Source organism: Salvelinus fontinalis, chromosome 27 (genome assembly GCF_029448725.1).
Source record: "Salvelinus fontinalis isolate EN_2023a chromosome 27, ASM2944872v1, whole genome shotgun sequence".
In the NCBI taxonomy this organism is placed as follows: Eukaryota; Metazoa; Chordata; class Actinopteri; order Salmoniformes; family Salmonidae; genus Salvelinus; species Salvelinus fontinalis.
Window position 1 is genome coordinate 28,412,542 of NC_074691.1, and position 19,172 is coordinate 28,431,713.

The following is a 19,172-nucleotide window of genomic DNA, read 5'->3' on the forward strand; positions in this document are numbered from 1 at the left end:
TCCTCCTCTTTCCCCATCTCTTCCTCCTCTTTCCCCATCTCTTCCTCCTCTTTCACCATCTCTTCCTCCTCTTTCCCCATCTCTTCCTCCTCTTTCCCCATCTCTTCCTCCTCTTTCCCCATCTCTTCCTCCTCTTTTCCCATCTCTTCCTCCTCTTTCACCATCTCTTCCTCCTCTTTCCCCATCTCTTCCTCCTCTTTCCCCATCTCTTCCTCCTCTTTTCCCATCTCTTCCTCCTCTTTCCCCATCTCTTCCTCCTCTTTCCCCATCTCTTCCTCCTCTTTTCCCATCTCTTCCTCCTCTTTTCCCATCTCTTCCTCCTCTTTTCCCATCTCTCCCTCCTCTTTTCCCATCTCTCCCTCCTCTTTTCCCATCTCTCCCTCCTCTTTTCCCATCTCTTCCTCCTCTTTTCCCATCTCTCCCTCCTCTTTTCCCATCTCTCCCTCCTCTTTTCCCATCTCTCCCTCCTCTTTTCCCATCTCTCCCTCCTCTTTTCCCATCTCTCCCTCCTCTTTTCCCATCTCTCCCTCCTCTTTTCCCATCTCTCCCTCCTCTTTTCCCATCTCTCCCTCCTCTTTTCCCATCTCTCCCTCCTCTTTTCCCCATCTCTCCCTCCTCTTTTCCCATCTCTCCCTCCTCTTTTCCCATCTCTCCCTCCTCTTTTCCCAATCTCTCCCTCCTCTTTTCCCAATCTCTCCCTCCTCTTTTCCCAATCTCTCCCTCCTCTTTTCCCAATCTCTCCCTCCTCTTTTCCCAATCTCTCCCTCCTCTTTTCCCAATCTCTCCCTCCTCTTTCCCAAACTCTCCCCTCCAGTACCCTGTCTGACCGGGGCTGTCTGAGGGAGGCAGGCGGTAGCAGTCAGACACAGATGGATGTATGTCTCCAGCGCAGTCTGGAGGAGAGTCTGGCCACCGAGGCCTACGAGAGGAGGATACGACGCCTAGAGCAGGAGAAGACTGAGCTCAGCCGCAAGCTACAAGGTATACACACTCACACCTCTCCTTTCCTCTCCTCCTCCCCCTCTCCTTCTCATCCTCTCCCTGTGTGTTGTGTTCCAGAGTCCACCCAGACAGTCCAGGCCCTGCAGCATGTATCAGGAGAAGGACCTGCACCCGTCCCCTCTAACAAGGAGGTGGAGATCAGGAGTCTGAAGACTGAGATTGACATCCTCAAGAAAAAGATTGCAGGTAAACATTCAACATTTTACTGTAAAGGTTTACTGCTGGGTAGCAGAACACAAATGTTCTACTGTAAAGGTTTACTGCTGGGTAGTAGAACACAAACATTTTACTGTAAAGGTTTACTGCTGGGTAGCAGAACACAAATGTTCTACTGTAAAGGTTTACTGCTGGGTAGTAGAACACAAACACATTCCAGCCAGGTCAGCATTTACCATACATGGATAGCCAAGTGTATGATAGAGTAGAGATGAAATACATTCAGAGATGAACAGAGATGCTATTCATAATCCACACAGTAATCTGTACCAGGGTTATGGGTTCGATTCCCACGGAGGACCAGTACAAAAGCATGAAAATGTATGTTCTTATCCAGAGTACATTTAGCGTCTGCTAAATGACTACAATTTGAAATGTACACTAATGGACCATACATCATAGTGAAATGTAATTTATGTTGGCCAAAGTGGTTTAACAACACTGACCCTCTGTAACGTGTCTTAGACTCAGGTCAACAGGAACATGAGTTGGAAGAAGCTTCGTCAGTCCGTAGAGAAATGGAGGATTCATCTAAACACATCAGGAACCTGGAGAAACAGATGAAGAGTCTCAACCTGGAGAAGGACGACCTGCACAAGGTGTGTTTCCCTGTATATAGCACCACCTGGGTGTGTTTCCCTGTATATAGCACTACCTGGGTGTGTTTCCCTGTATATAGCACCACCTGGGTGTGTTCCCTGTATATAGCACCACCTGGGTGTGTTTCCCTGTATATAGCACCACCTGGGTGTGTTTCCGTGTATATAGCACCACCTGGGTGTGTTTCCCTGTGTCTATAGCACCACCTGGGTGTGTTTCCCTGTGTCTATAGCACCACCTGGGTGTGTTTCCCTGTGTCTATAGCACCACCTGGGTGTGTTTCCCTGTGTCTATAGCACCACCTGGGTGTGTTTCCCTGTGTCTATAGCACCACCTGGGTGTGTTTCCCTGTATATAGCACCACCTGGGTGTGTTTCCCTGTATATAGCACCACCTGGGTGTGTTTCCCTGTGTATATAGCACCACCTGGGTGTGTTTCCCTGTGTATATAGCACCACCTGGGTGTGTTTCCCTGTGTATATAGCACCACCTGGGTGTGTTTCCCTGTGTATATAGCACCACCTGGGTGTGTTTCCCTGTGTATATAGCACCACCTGGGTGTGTTTCCCTGTGTATATAGCACCACCTGGGCGTGTGTTCCTGTGTATATAGCACCACCTGGGTGTGTTTCCCTGTGTCTATAGCACCACCTGGGTGTGTTTCCCTGTGTATATAGCACCACCTGGGTGTGTTTCCCTGTGTATATAGCACCACCTGGGTGTGTTTCCCTGTGTATATAGCACCACCTGGGTGTGTTTCCCTGTGTATATAGCACCACCTGGGTGTGTTTCCCTGTGTATATAGCACCACCTGGGTGTGTTTCCCTGTGTATATAGCACCACCTGGGCGTGTGTTCCTGTGTATATAGCACCACCTGGGTGTGTTTCCCTGTGTCTATAGCACCACCTGGGTGTGTTTCCCTGTGTCTATAGCACCACCTGGGTGTGTTTCCCTGTGTCTATAGCACCACCTGGGTGTGTTTCCCTGTGTCTATAGCACCACCTGGGTGTGTTTCCCTGTGTATATAGCACCACCTGGGTGTGTTTCCCTGTATATAGCACCACCTGGGTGTGTTTCCCTGTATATAGCACCACCTGGGTGTGTTCCCTGTATATAGCACCACCTGGGTGTGTTTCCCTGTATATAGCACCACCTGGGTGTGTTTCCGTGTATATAGCACCACCTGGGTGTGTTTCCCTGTGTCTATAGCACCACCTGGGTGTGTTTCCCTGTGTCTATAGCACCACCTGGGTGTGTTTCCCTGTGTCTATAGCACCACCTGGGTGTGTTTCCCTGTGTCTATAGCACCACCTGGGTGTGTTTCCCTGTGTCTATAGCACCACCTGGGTGTGTTTCCCTGTATATAGCACCACCTGGGTGTGTTTCCCTGTATATAGCACCACCTGGGTGTGTTTCCCTGTGTATATAGCACCACCTGGGTGTGTTTCCCTGTGTATATAGCACCACCTGGGTGTGTTTCCCTGTGTATATAGCACCACCTGGGTGTGTTTCCCTGTGTATATAGCACCACCTGGGTGTGTTTCCCTGTGTATATAGCACCACCTGGGTGTGTTTCCCTGTGTATATAGCACCACCTGGGCGTGTGTTCCTGTGTATATAGCACCACCTGGGTGTGTTTCCCTGTGTCTATAGCACCACCTGGGTGTGTTTCCCTGTGTCTATAGCACCACCTGGGTGTGTTTCCCTGTGTCTATAGCACCACCTGGGTGTGTTTCCCTGTGTCTATAGCACCACCTGGGTGTGTTTCCCTGTGTATATAGCACCACCTGGGTGTGTTTCCCTGTATATAGCACCACCTGGGTGTGTTTCCCTGTATATAGCACCACCTGGGTGTGTGTTTCCCTGTATATAGCACCACCTGGGTGTGTTTCCCTGTGTATATAGCACCACCTGGGTGTGTGTTTCCCTGTGTATATAGCACCACCTGGGTGTGTGTTTCCCTGTGTACATAGCACCACCTGGGTGTGTGTTTCCCTGTGTATATAGCACCACCTGGGTGTGTGTTTCCCTGTGTATATAGCACCACCTGGGTGTGTGTTTCCCTGTATATATAGCACCACCTGGGTGTGTGTTTCCCTGTGTATATAGCACCACCTGGGCGTGTGTTCCTGTGTATATAGCACCACCTGGGTGTGTGTTTCCCTGTGTATATAGCACCACCTGGGTGTCTTTCCCTGTATATATAGCACCACCTGGGTGTGTGTTTCCCTGTGTATATAGCACCACCTGGGCGTGTGTTCCTGTGTATATAGCACCACCTGGGTGTGTGTTTCCCTGTGTATATAGCACCACCTGGGTGTGTGTTTCCCTGTGTATATAGCACCACCTGGGTGTGTGTTTCCCTGTATATATAGCACCACCTGGGTGTGTGTTTCCCTGTGTATATAGCACCACCTGGGCGTGTGTTCCTGTGTATATAGCACCACCTGGGTGTGTGTTTCCCAGTGTATATAGCACCACCTGGGTGTCTTTCCCTGTGTATATAGCACCACCTGGGTGTCTTTCCCTGTGTATATAGCACCACCTGGGTGTGTTTCCCTGTATATAGTACCACCTGGGTGTGTTTCCCTGTGTATATAGCACCACCTGGGTGTGTTTCCCTGTGTATATAGCACCACCTGGGTGTGTTTCCCTGTGTATATAGCACCACCTGGGTGTGTTTCCCTGTGTATATAGCACCACCTGGGTGTGTTTCCCTGTGTATATAGCACCACCTGGGTGTGTTTCCCTGTGTATATAGCACCACCTGGGTGTGTGTTTCCCAGTGTATATAGCACCACCTGGGTGTGTGTTTCCCTGTGTATATAGCACCACCTGGGTGTGTGTTTCCCTGTGTATATAGCACCACCTGGGTGTGTGTTTCCCTGTGTACATAGCACCACCTGGGTGTGTTTCCCTGTATATAGCACCACCTGGGTGTGTGTTTCCCAGTGTATATAGCACCACCTGGGTGTGTGTTTCCCAGTGTATATAGCACCAGCTGGGTGTGTGTTTCCCAGTGTATATAGCACCACCTGGGTGTCTTTCCCAGTGTATATAGCACCACCTGGGTGTGTGCTTCCCAGTGTATATAGCACCACCTGGGTGTGTTTCCCTGTGTATATAGCACCACCTGGGTGTCTTTCCCAGTGTATATAGCACCACCTGGGTGTGTTTCCCTGTGTATATAGCACCACCTGGGTGTGTGTTTCCCTGTGTATATAGCACCACCTGGGTGTGTTTCCCTGTGTATATAGCACCACCTGGGTGTGTGTTTCCCTGTGTATATAGCACCACCTGGGTGTGTTTCCCTGTGTATATAGCACCACCTGGGTGTGTGTTCCTGTGTATATAGCACCACCTGGGTGTCTTTCCCTGTGTATATAGCACCACCTGGGTGTGTGTTTCCCTGTGTATATAGCACCTTGGGTGTGTGTTTCCCTGTGTACATAGCACCACCTGGGTGTGTGTTTCCCTGTGTATATAGCACCACCTGGGTGTGTTTCCCTGTGTATATAGCACCACCTGGGTGTGTGTTTCCCTGTGTATATAGCACCACCTGGGTGTGTGTTTCCCTGTGTATATAGCACCACCTGGGTGTGTGTTTCCCTGTATATAGCACCACCTGGGTGTGTTTCCCTGTGTATATAGCACCACCTGGGTGTGTTTCCCTGTATATAGCACCACCTGGGTGTGTTTCCCTGTATATAGCACCACCTGGGTGTGTTTCCCTGTATATAGCACCACCTGGGTGTGTTTCCCTGTATATAGCACCACCTGGGCGTGTGTTCCTGTGTATATAGCGCCACCTGGGTGTGTTTCCCTGTATATAGCACCACCTGGGTGTGTGTTTCCCTGTGTATATAGCACCACCTGGGTGTGTTTCCCTGTATATAGCACCACCTGGGTGTGTGTTTCCCTGTGTATATAGCACCACCTGGGTGTGTGTTTCCCTGTGTACATAGCACCACCTGGGTGTGTTCCCCTGTATATAGCACCACCTGGGTGTGTTTCCCTGTATATAGCACCACCTGGGTGTGTGTTTCCCAGTGTATAGCACCACCTGGGTGTGTGTTTCCCAGTGTATATAGCACCACCTGGTTGTGTGTTTCCCTGTGTATATAGCACCACCTAGGTGTGTTTCCCTGTATATAGCACCACCTGGGTGTGTGTTTCCCTGTGTACATAGCACCACCTGGGTGTCTTTCCCAGTGTATATAGCACCACCTGGGTGTGTTTCCCTGTGTATATAGCACCACCTGGGTGTGTTTCCCTGTATATAGCACCACCTGGGTGTGTGTTTCCCTGTGTATATAGCACCACCTGGGTGTGTTTCCCTGTATATATTACCACCTGGGTGTGTGTTTCCCAGTGTATATAGCACCACCTGGGTGTGTTTCCCAGTGTATATAGCACCACCTGGGTGTGTGTTTCCCAGTGTATATAGCACCACCTGGGTGTGTTTCCCTGTGTATATAGCACCACCTGGGTGTGTGTTTCCCAGTGTATATAGCACCACCTGGGTGTGTTTCCCTGTATATAGCACCACCTGGGTGTGTGTTTCCCAGTGTATATATGTCACCACCTGGGTGTGTTTCCCAGTGTATATAGCACCACCTGGGTGTCTTTCCCAGTGTATATAGCACCACCTGGGTGTGTTTCCCTGTGTATATAGCACCACCTGGGTGTGTTTCCCTGTGTATATAGCACCACCTGGGTGTGTGTTTCCCTGTGTATATAGCACCACCTGGGTGTGTTTCCCTGTGTATATAGCACCACCTGGGTGTGTGTTTCCCTGTGTATATAGCACCACCTGGGTGTGTGTTTCCCTGTGTACATAGCACCACCTGGGTGTGTGTTTCCCTGTGTATATAGCACCACCTGGGTGTGTGTTTCCCTGTGTATATAGCACCACCTGGGTGTGTGTTTCCCTGTATATATAGCACCACCTGGGTGTGTGTTTCCCTGTGTATATAGCACCACCTGGGCGTGTGTTCCTGTGTATATAGCACCACCTGGGTGTGTGTTTCCCTGTGTATATAGCACCACCTGGGTGTCTTTCCCTGTATATATAGCACCACCTGGGTGTGTGTTTCCCTGTGTATATAGCACCACCTGGGTGTGTTTCCCTGTGTATATAGCACCACCTGGGTGTGTTTCCCTGTGTATATAGCACCACCTGGGTGTGTTTCCCTGTGTATATAGCACCACCTGGGCGTGTGTTCCTGTGTATATAGCACCACCTGGGTGTGTTTCCCTGTGTCTATAGCACCACCTGGGTGTGTTTCCCTGTGTATATAGCACCACCTGGGTGTGTTTCCCTGTGTATATAGCACCACCTGGGTGTGTTTCCCTGTGTATATAGCACCACCTGGGTGTGTTTCCCTGTGTATATAGCACCACCTGGGTGTGTTTCCCTGTGTATATAGCACCACCTGGGTGTGTTTCCCTGTGTATATAGCACCACCTGGGCGTGTGTTCCTGTGTATATAGCACCACCTGGGTGTGTTTCCCTGTGTCTATAGCACCACCTGGGTGTGTTTCCCTGTGTCTATAGCACCACCTGGGTGTGTTTCCCTGTGTCTATAGCACCACCTGGGTGTGTTTCCCTGTGTCTATAGCACCACCTGGGTGTGTTTCCCTGTGTATATAGCACCACCTGGGTGTGTTTCCCTGTATATAGCACCACCTGGGTGTGTTTCCCTGTATATAGCACCACCTGGGTGTGTTCCCTGTATATAGCACCACCTGGGTGTGTTTCCCTGTATATAGCACCACCTGGGTGTGTTTCCGTGTATATAGCACCACCTGGGTGTGTTTCCCTGTGTCTATAGCACCACCTGGGTGTGTTTCCCTGTGTCTATAGCACCACCTGGGTGTGTTTCCCTGTGTCTATAGCACCACCTGGGTGTGTTTCCCTGTGTCTATAGCACCACCTGGGTGTGTTTCCCTGTATATAGCACCACCTGGGTGTGTTTCCCTGTATATAGCACCACCTGGGTGTGTTTCCCTGTGTATATAGCACCACCTGGGTGTGTTTCCCTGTGTATATAGCACCACCTGGGTGTGTTTCCCTGTGTATATAGCACCACCTGGGTGTGTTTCCCTGTGTATATAGCACCACCTGGGTGTGTTTCCCTGTGTATATAGCACCACCTGGGTGTGTTTCCCTGTGTATATAGCACCACCTGGGCGTGTGTTCCTGTGTATATAGCACCACCTGGGTGTGTTTCCCTGTGTCTATAGCACCACCTGGGTGTGTTTCCCTGTGTCTATAGCACCACCTGGGTGTGTTTCCCTGTGTCTATAGCACCACCTGGGTGTGTTTCCCTGTGTCTATAGCACCACCTGGGTGTGTTTCCCTGTGTATATAGCACCACCTGGGTGTGTTTCCCTGTATATAGCACCACCTGGGTGTGTTTCCCTGTATATAGCACCACCTGGGTGTGTGTTTCCCTGTATATAGCACCACCTGGGTGTGTTTCCCTGTGTATATAGCACCACCTGGGTGTGTGTTTCCCTGTGTATATAGCACCACCTGGGTGTGTGTTTCCCTGTGTACATAGCACCACCTGGGTGTGTGTTTCCCTGTGTATATAGCACCACCTGGGTGTGTGTTTCCCTGTGTATATAGCACCACCTGGGTGTGTGTTTCCCTGTATATATAGCACCACCTGGGTGTGTGTTTCCCTGTGTATATAGCACCACCTGGGCGTGTGTTCCTGTGTATATAGCACCACCTGGGTGTGTGTTTCCCTGTGTATATAGCACCACCTGGGTGTCTTTCCCTGTATATATAGCACCACCTGGGTGTGTGTTTCCCTGTGTATATAGCACCACCTGGGCGTGTGTTCCTGTGTATATAGCACCACCTGGGTGTGTGTTTCCCTGTGTATATAGCACCACCTGGGTGTGTGTTTCCCTGTGTATATAGCACCACCTGGGTGTGTGTTTCCCTGTATATATAGCACCACCTGGGTGTGTGTTTCCCTGTGTATATAGCACCACCTGGGCGTGTGTTCCTGTGTATATAGCACCACCTGGGTGTGTGTTTCCCAGTGTATATAGCACCACCTGGGTGTCTTTCCCTGTGTATATAGCACCACCTGGGTGTCTTTCCCTGTGTATATAGCACCACCTGGGTGTGTTTCCCTGTATATAGTACCACCTGGGTGTGTTTCCCTGTGTATATAGCACCACCTGGGTGTGTTTCCCTGTGTATATAGCACCACCTGGGTGTGTTTCCCTGTGTATATAGCACCACCTGGGTGTGTTTCCCTGTGTATATAGCACCACCTGGGTGTGTTTCCCTGTGTATATAGCACCACCTGGGTGTGTTTCCCTGTGTATATAGCACCACCTGGGTGTGTGTTTCCCAGTGTATATAGCACCACCTGGGTGTGTGTTTCCCTGTGTATATAGCACCACCTGGGTGTGTGTTTCCCTGTGTATATAGCACCACCTGGGTGTGTTTCCCTGTGTACATAGCACCACCTGGGTGTGTTTCCCTGTATATAGCACCACCTGGGTGTGTGTTTCCCAGTGTATATAGCACCACCTGGGTGTGTGTTTCCCAGTGTATATAGCACCAGCTGGGTGTGTGTTTCCCAGTGTATATAGCACCACCTGGGTGTCTTTCCCAGTGTATATAGCACCACCTGGGTGTGTGCTTCCCAGTGTATATAGCACCACCTGGGTGTGTTTCCCTGTGTATATAGCACCACCTGGGTGTCTTTCCCAGTGTATATAGCACCACCTGGGTGTGTTTCCCTGTGTATATAGCACCACCTGGGTGTGTGTTTCCCTGTGTATATAGCACCACCTGGGTGTGTTTCCCTGTGTATATAGCACCACCTGGGTGTGTGTTTCCCTGTGTATATAGCACCACCTGGGTGTGTTTCCCTGTGTATATAGCACCACCTGGGTGTGTGTTCCTGTGTATATAGCACCACCTGGGTGTCTTTCCCTGTGTATATAGCACCACCTGGGTGTGTGTTTCCCTGTGTATATAGCACCTTGGGTGTGTGTTTCCCTGTGTACATAGCACCACCTGGGTGTGTGTTTCCCTGTGTATATAGCACCACCTGGGTGTGTTTCCCTGTGTATATAGCACCACCTGGGTGTGTGTTTCCCTGTGTATATAGCACCACCTGGGTGTGTGTTTCCCTGTGTATATAGCACCACCTGGGTGTGTGTTTCCCTGTATATAGCACCACCTGGGTGTGTTTCCCTGTGTATATAGCACCACCTGGGTGTGTTTCCCTGTATATAGCACCACCTGGGTGTGTTTCCCTGTATATAGCACCACCTGGGTGTGTTTCCCTGTATATAGCACCACCTGGGTGTGTTTCCCTGTATATAGCACCACCTGGGCGTGTGTTCCTGTGTATATAGCGCCACCTGGGTGTGTTTCCCTGTATATAGCACCACCTGGGTGTGTGTTTCCCTGTGTATATAGCACCACCTGGGTGTGTTTCCCTGTATATAGCACCACCTGGGTGTGTGTTTCCCTGTGTATATAGCACCACCTGGGTGTGTGTTTCCCTGTGTATATAGCACCACCTGGGCGTGTGTTCCTGTGTATATAGCACCACCTGGGTGTGTGTTTCCCTGTGTATATAGCACCACCTGGGTGTGTGTTTCCCTGTGTATATAGCACCACCTGGGTGTGTGTTTCCCTGTATATATAGCACCACCTGGGTGTGTGTTTCCCTGTGTATATAGCACCACCTGGGCGTGTGTTCCTGTGTATATAGCACCACCTGGGTGTGTGTTTCCCAGTGTATATAGCACCACCTGGGTGTCTTTCCCTGTGTATATAGCACCACCTGGGTGTCTTTCCCTGTGTATATAGCACCACCTGGGTGTGTTTCCCTGTATATAGTACCACCTGGGTGTGTTTCCCTGTGTATATAGCACCACCTGGGTGTGTTTCCCTGTGTATATAGCACCACCTGGGTGTGTTTCCCTGTGTATATAGCACCACCTGGGTGTGTTTCCCTGTGTATATAGCACCACCTGGGTGTGTTTCCCTGTGTATATAGCACCACCTGGGTGTGTTTCCCTGTGTATATAGCACCACCTGGGTGTGTGTTTCCCAGTGTATATAGCACCACCTGGGTGTGTGTTTCCCTGTGTATATAGCACCACCTGGGTGTGTGTTTCCCTGTGTATATAGCACCACCTGGGTGTGTGTTTCCCTGTGTACATAGCACCACCTGGGTGTGTTTCCCTGTATATAGCACCACCTGGGTGTGTGTTTCCCAGTGTATATAGCACCACCTGGGTGTGTGTTTCCCAGTGTATATAGCACCAGCTGGGTGTGTGTTTCCCAGTGTATATAGCACCACCTGGGTGTCTTTCCCAGTGTATATAGCACCACCTGGGTGTGTGCTTCCCAGTGTATATAGCACCACCTGGGTGTGTTTCCCTGTGTATATAGCACCACCTGGGTGTCTTTCCCAGTGTATATAGCACCACCTGGGTGTGTTTCCCTGTGTATATAGCACCACCTGGGTGTGTTTCCCTGTGTATATAGCACCACCTGGGTGTGTTTCCCTGTGTATATAGCACCACCTGGGTGTGTGTTTCCCTGTGTATATAGCACCACCTGGGTGTGTTTCCCTGTGTATATAGCACCACCTGGGTGTGTGTTCCTGTGTATATAGCACCACCTGGGTGTCTTTCCCTGTGTATATAGCACCACCTGGGTGTGTGTTTCCCTGTGTATATAGCACCTTGGGTGTGTGTTTCCCTGTGTACATAGCACCACCTGGGTGTGTGTTTCCCTGTGTATATAGCACCACCTGGGTGTGTTTCCCTGTGTATATAGCACCACCTGGGTGTGTGTTTCCCTGTGTATATAGCACCACCTGGGTGTGTGTTTCCCTGTGTATATAGCACCACCTGGGTGTGTGTTTCCCTGTATATAGCACCACCTGGGTGTGTTTCCCTGTGTATATAGCACCACCTGGGTGTGTTTCCCTGTATATAGCACCACCTGGGTGTGTTTCCCTGTATATAGCACCACCTGGGTGTGTTTCCCTGTATATAGCACCACCTGGGTGTGTTTCCCTGTATATAGCACCACCTGGGCGTGTGTTCCTGTGTATATAGCGCCACCTGGGTGTGTTTCCCTGTATATAGCACCACCTGGGTGTGTGTTTCCCTGTGTATATAGCACCACCTGGGTGTGTTTCCCTGTATATAGCACCACCTGGGTGTGTGTTTCCCTGTGTATATAGCACCACCTGGGTGTGTGTTTCCCTGTGTACATAGCACCACCTGGGTGTGTTCCCCTGTATATAGCACCACCTGGGTGTGTTTCCCTGTATATAGCACCACCTGGGTGTGTGTTTCCCAGTGTATAGCACCACCTGGGTGTGTGTTTCCCAGTGTATATAGCACCACCTGGTTGTGTGTTTCCCTGTGTATATAGCACCACCTAGGTGTGTTTCCCTGTATATAGCACCACCTGGGTGTGTGTTTCCCTGTGTACATAGCACCACCTGGGTGTCTTTCCCAGTGTATATAGCACCACCTGGGTGTGTTTCCCTGTGTATATAGCACCACCTGGGTGTGTTTCCCTGTATATAGCACCACCTGGGTGTGTGTTTCCCTGTGTATATAGCACCACCTGGGTGTGTTTCCCTGTATATATTACCACCTGGGTGTGTGTTTCCCAGTGTATATAGCACCACCTGGGTGTGTTTCCCAGTGTATATAGCACCACCTGGGTGTGTGTTTCCCAGTGTATATAGCACCACCTGGGTGTGTTTCCCTGTGTATATAGCACCACCTGGGTGTGTGTTTCCCAGTGTATATAGCACCACCTGGGTGTGTTTCCCTGTATATAGCACCACCTGGGTGTGTGTTTCCCAGTGTATATATGTCACCACCTGGGTGTGTTTCCCAGTGTATATAGCACCACCTGGGTGTCTTTCCCAGTGTATATAGCACCACCTGGGTGTGTTTCCCTGTGTATATAGCACCACCTGGGTGTGTTTCCCTGTGTATATAGCACCACCTGGGTGTGTGTTTCCCTGTGTATATAGCACCACCTGGGTGTGTTTCCCTGTGTATATAGCACCACCTGGGTGTGTGTTTCCCTGTGTATATAGCACCACCTGGGTGTGTTTCCCTGTGTATATAGCACCACCTGGGTGTGTTTCCCTGTGTATATAGCACCACCTGGGTGTGTTTCCCTGTATATAGCACCACCTGGGTGTGTTTCCCTGTATATAGCACCACCTGGGTGTGTTTCCCTGTATATAGCACCACCTGGGTGTGTTTCCCTGTATATAGCACCACCTGGGCGTGTGTTCCTGTGTATATAGCACCACCTGGGTGTGTTTCCCTGTGTCTATAGCACCACCTGGGTGTGTTTCCCTGTGTCTATAGCACCACCTGGGTGTGTTTCCCTGTATATAGCACCACCTGGGTGTGTTTCCCTGTGTATATAGCACCACCTGGGTGTGTTTCCCTGTGTATATAGCACCACCTGGGTGTGTTTCCCTGTGTATATAGCACCACCTGGGTCTGTGTTCCTGTGTATATAGCACCACCTGGGTGTGTTTCCCTGTGTATATAGCACCACCTGGGTGTGTTTCCCTGTATATAGCACCACCTGGGTGTGTTTCCCTGTGTCTATAGCACCACCTGGGTGTGTTTCCCTGTGTATATAGCACCACCTGGGTGTGTTTCCCTGTATATAGCACCACCTGGGTGTGTTTCTCTGTATATAGCACCACCTGGGTGTGTTTCCCTGTGTATATAGCACCACCTGGGTGTGTTTCCCTGTGTATATAGCACCACCTGGGTGTGTTTCCCTGTGTATATAGCACCACCTGGGTCTGTGTTCCTGTGTATATAGCACCACCTGGGTGTGTTTCCCTGTGTATATAGCACCACCTGGGTGTGTTTCCCTGTGTATATAGCACCACCTGGGTGTGTTTCCCTGTGTATATAGCACCACCTGGGTGTGTTTCCCTGTGTATATAGCACCACCTGGGTGTGTTTCCCTGTGTATATAGCACCACCTGTGTGTGTTTCCCTGTGTATAGCATCACCTGGGTGTGTGTTTCCCTGTGTATAGCACCACCTGGGTGTGTTTCCCTGTGTATAGCACCACCTGGGTGTGTTTCCCTGTGTATATAGCACCACCTGGGTGTGTTTCCCTGTGTATAGCACCACCTGGGTGTGTTTCCCTGTGTATATAGCAGCAACGGGGGGTGACTTCAGTGTGTTAACTCATAGTCACTCCCAATATTATCCCATTTTCACACTATCGAGCTGATCTGTACTGGCTTGGATATATTTTATTTTCACATGGTCCTTCACATCATGGCTCCAGCAAATGTGTTATATGCATATTATGCGTCAAGATGGACAACCCTGGCGTTGCAAGTGCCATTCTCTACTAGCTGAGCGCCATTGGAACGACGGTCACCCAGTCTGACCAATCAATCTGTACACGTCTTCCCTTCAGGACTTCATGGAGGCCAGTGAGAAGATGAAGAGTCAGTCTAAGGAGTTGAAAGAGGCCCACAGCCAGAGGAAGCTGGCCATGCAGGAGTTCTCTGAGCTCAACGAGCGTCTGACTGACCTCCGATCAGCCAAGCAGCGCCTGGGCCGCCAGCTCCGGGACAAGGAGGAGGAGATGGAGGGTTGGTCACAGAAGGTGGAGGCTCTACGGCTGGAGGTGCGCAAGGCCGAGCGGGCCAAGAAGGAGGTAGAGTAGTCACGTGGTTCCTGTGGTTCTTAGAGGTATTTGTGTGCGTGTGTGTGGGTCTCTACTTTGTGTGTGTGTGTGTGTGTGGGTCTCTACTTTGTGTGTGTGTGTGTGGGTCTCTACTTTGCGTGTGTGTGTGGGTCTCTACTTTGTGTGTGTGTGTGTGTCTGGGTCTCTACTTTGTGTGTGTGTGTGTCTGGGTCTCTACTTTGTGTGTTTGTGTGTCTGGGTCTCTACTTTGTGTCTCTCTCGTGTGTGCGTGTACGCGCGCGCGTGTGTGCATTAACCCCTTGCTGTCTCTCAGATGGAGTCCCAGTCTGAGGAGCAGACAGCTGATGCTCAGAAGGAGAGGAAACTGAGAGAACGCTCCGAGCAGTACAGCAGACTGTTAGAGGAGGAGCTGGACGGACTCAAGGTAACACACACTTACACACACACATACTAACACACACATTTTTTATATTTCCTTCTCTCTCACACACACGCACACTTTTTTTTATATTTCCTACACACACACACACACACACACACACACACACACACACACACACACACACACACACACACACACACACACACACACACACACACACTACGTCTCAGATTTTAGAGACTTGTAGTCAGATGCTTATTTAAGCCATGTGAAATGGCTAGCTAGTTAGCAGTGTGCTAGTACCGTTGGATCGGTGACGTCACTCGCTCTGCGGCCCAGGTGTTTTGTGGCCTGACTGATAACGCTACTTCATGGCTGACACTGGTAGATGTGTTCAGAGGGTCCCCGGTTCGAACCCAGTCCGGGACAGCGGCGGAAGCAATGCTCTTACACACACACAAGACACGCACACCTGGGGTGTATTCTCTAGGAACCAACGTGAAGCAAACGGACCGAAATGGGGAGGGACTATTCTGAATTTGTCCAATAAGAAACGTACGCTTTCGTTCCAAAACGCTTTCCATTGCAAAATATTTTTATTTCGGCGTTCACTAACTAATACACTCCTGTAATTTCTCTGTTTTCCTGTTTTTGTGTATGTGGCCAACTCCTCTCTTCCTCTGAACCAGAAGCAGATGGGTCCGTCAGCCTCGGTGGTGGGCTCGGACCAGAGCCAGGAGGTGGGGAAGCTGCGGGCCGACCTGGAGAAGAAGACTGGGTTCTACGAGGAGGAGCTGAGCAGGAGGGAAGCGCAGCACGCCAACGAACTCAAGGGCCTCCGCAAGGAGCTCCGCGATGCTGAGGGACAGCAGCTCACCTTGCAGAAAGAGATCCTGGTCCTCAAGGACAAACTGGAGAAGACGCGCAGGGAGAGGTGTGTGTCTGTCTACATGTTTATGTCTTTGTGTGTGTAATGGGTTATGTGGAGTAGGGCCTTCCTAGGTTTGGATGTCCACAACACTAGAAAGCATTCATAAAGACATATCGGACAGTTTATCCAGAGACTTAGACATGGCATTCAGACATGGCATTCAGACGTGCTTCTAGTCTTTGTAGTAGCTATATAGAGCCTGTCCTCTTCCTCCTCTTCCTAGCGAGGGTTATACAAGGTCAACATGGTTATCGTTACTTCACAATGGCCTCTACTGTGCTGTACTCGCTGTGTGTTTTGATCTTAGATAACTGCTGATACTACGATAGCTGATTTTTTTCCCCCACAGCAAACAAGGAAAACCCAAACTAAACTCTTTCCTCCTCTAAGAACCTTCTTGATGTCAGACATTGTCCGCTATAGCTTGGGAAATAAACAATGTGACAAAATAAGACCGTTTAGTTTCCCTAAAGACATTTTCTGTTTCATGTTCCTTGCCAAGATTCTTCTGAGTATCACGGTACTGGTGACAACCCTACCTTCTATTTGAACCTTTCCCCTGAGAAGACCCTTATTCATGTCCTCGAGTTCCTGAACTCTAACTGCCGTGTTTGGTCTGTTTACTTGAATATTGTCATTCAAATAGATTTTTAGTCCAGGAATAGAAACCGGTCTATAGAGTTGACATTCAGTAGGACAGTTACTCTCTCTTCCTGTAATATTATAGAGATTCCTAACTGTCCTCTTCCTCTTCTTCCCAGCGAGGGTTATACGAGGTAAACATGGTTATAGTTACTCCACCCTGGCCTCTACCTTGTTGTACTCAGTGAGGTTTAACTTGAGTTACCTTCTCTCCCCTGACCTAGCTCCCGAGAAGACCCTCGTTCCTGTGTTAGTCCCTTCGATCTAACTGGTGTTATCCCCCTCTGCCTCTGTCCAGGTCGAAGAAGCAACATTGCTCTAACGATCTCTCATACAGTCTGGAAGCTATCAGGATGTGCTTTTCTACCCTCTAGCTTAGCATCCCTGGCTAGCCTCGTTCATACAGACATTTGGATACTCTCTCTGAATAGCAGGTTCAGTATGTTATTGGTGTGTGTGTGTGTGTGTGTGTGTGTGTGTGTGTGTGTGTGTGTGTGTGTGTGTGTGTGTGTGTGTGTGTGTGTGATGATGATGGATCATATCTGTGTGTGTGAGACAGCCAAAGCGAGCGGGAGGAGTTTGAGATGGAGTACAAGCAGAAGTATGAGCGGGAGAGAGTCATTCTGACCGAGGAGAACAGGAAACTCTCCAACGAACTGGACAAGGTGAGATGTTATACGCGCACACACACACCCTGACCTGAGGTAACCCCCTCTCACACACACACACACACACACACACACACACACACACACACACACACACACACACACACACACACACACACACACACACACACACACACACACACACACACACACACACACACACACACACACACACACTGACCTGAGGTAACTGCCGCCACCAACCTTCTCTCCTGGTAAAGCCAATATAATCACTGTTCAATATCCACCTTCAAAACAGACCGCGGTATCCTAAACAGGCAAATGCAACGTCCCGTTGGATCCCAAACTATTGACTTTGGAAGCGGGAAATATGGGAATGAGAAATGGAATTTCCCAAGCAAAATATTTTTGTAGGTGTTGTGATATATTGGACTAAAAGTGCTGTTTGTTTTTGTGGTATTTCCTATTAAATATGAAGAAAAGACTGAGTGCCTTGAAGTTGATCGCATCCATGGAAAACAGGGAGCATTCCCTTTCCTGAACACAACCTGCCAGGGAGGGGTAGTGAGAAGAACATTCCCCAAGCCTTCCTGAACACAACCTGCCAGGGAGGGGTAGTGAGAAGAACATTCCCCAAGCCTTCCTGAACACAACCTGCCAGGGAGGGGTAGTGAGAAGAACATTCCCCAAGCCTTCCTGAACACAACCTGCCAGGGAGGGGTAGTGAGAAGAACATTCCCCAAGCCTTCCTGAACACAACCTGCCAGGGAGGGGTAGTGAGAAGAACATTCCCCAAGCCTTCCTGAACACAACCTGCCAGGGAGGGGTAGTGAGAAGAACATTCCCCAAGCCTTCCTGAACACAACCTGCCAGGGAGGGGTAGTGAGAAGAACATCTGGTATGCAGACGAATTGGCACCCTATTTACTTCTTCTCAACAGGGGTCTGTTCAAAAATAGTGCACTATATAGGGAATGGGGTGCCATTTGGGACACTGACCCATTTGATTCTGTTGTTTCACATACAGTACCTTCAGTATGAAAGCCAGAATACAAGGAGCAGATGATTTACGGTTGTATAACCTTCTAAAGGTAGCTGTTTCCATTTGGAGAGAGATTCTATAAATGTGAGGTTAAAAAATGGAATCTTACCTTGCAAATATTATGTTTAGCCTGTTTAAATTATCCTTCAAACTGTTTTACAACCAACAACCATCTTGCCACTTATCTGATAGTAGCAATATGAACCGGAATGAATTTCTTACTGTCAAACCATTACAGGAAAACACACTCCCTCTGCAACTGTCAAGGAGCTTTCCTCTCCCCCTCCCCTCCTCCCCCACTCTTGCTCCCTCTGCCCTCCCCTCCTCCCCCACTCTTTCTCCCTCTGCCCTCCCCTCCTCCCCCACTCTTGCTCCCTCTGCCCTCCCCTCCTCCCCCAACCTTGCTCCCTCTGCCCTCCCCTCCTCCCCCACTCTTGCTCCCTCTGCCCTCCCCTCCTCCCCCACTCTTGCTCCCTCTGCCCTCCCCTCCTCCCTCTCTCGCTCCCTCTGCCCTCCCCTCCTCCCCCACTCTTGCTCCCTCTGCCCTCCCCTCCTCCCTCTCTCGCTCCCTCTGCCCTCCCCTCCTCCCCCACTCTTCCTCTTCCCTACCTTTCCTTACTGTTGAGACAGCATTTCCGGGAGAGACATAGTTAGTAGTTCCGGGACCAAGTAGCATGTCCGGTGAAACAAGTCAGGGTTCCATAACCACAGCAGAACTAGATTAGCAGCACTACTGGTTTGACTGGGGACAGGGACAGCCAGGTGTCGTCAGGCCGGATAGTCTTGAGGCATGATCCTAGGGCTCAGGTCCTCCGGGAGGAGAGACATAGAGAGGGAGGGAGGGGGAGGAGAACTTGATGGATCACACAGGACACCAGATAGGACAGACTGACCTTAGCCCCTAGGCACATAGACTATTGCAGCACAAATACTGGGGACTGAGACTGGGGGGGGGGGGGTCGGGGTACATTGGCACCATCCAAAGTTACCCCCTGGGCCAAACTACAC

At 50.0% G+C, this 19,172-nt stretch overlaps 1 protein-coding gene across 9 annotated transcripts in view; it reads left to right on the forward strand.

Annotated features, from left to right (window-relative positions):
• LOC129825391 (serine/threonine-protein kinase MRCK alpha-like) overlaps nucleotides 1–19,172 on the forward strand; it is a 135,377-nt gene that overhangs the window by 71,107 nt on the left and 45,098 nt on the right. For 8 of the 9 annotated variants that reach the window (XM_055885473.1, XM_055885469.1, XM_055885472.1 and 5 more), the window contains 7 exons: nucleotides 815–981; nucleotides 1,060–1,188; nucleotides 1,684–1,817; nucleotides 14,306–14,548; nucleotides 14,853–14,963; nucleotides 15,611–15,855; nucleotides 17,054–17,159. In XM_055885473.1, coding sequence (XP_055741448.1) covers nucleotides 815–981; nucleotides 1,060–1,188; nucleotides 1,684–1,817; nucleotides 14,306–14,548; nucleotides 14,853–14,963; nucleotides 15,611–15,855; nucleotides 17,054–17,159 — 1,135 coding nt within the window. The remainder of the gene's footprint in view (nucleotides 1–814; nucleotides 982–1,059; nucleotides 1,189–1,683; nucleotides 1,818–14,305; nucleotides 14,549–14,852; nucleotides 14,964–15,610; nucleotides 15,856–17,053; nucleotides 17,160–19,172) is intronic. The other variant, XM_055885468.1, reaches the window with a different exon arrangement.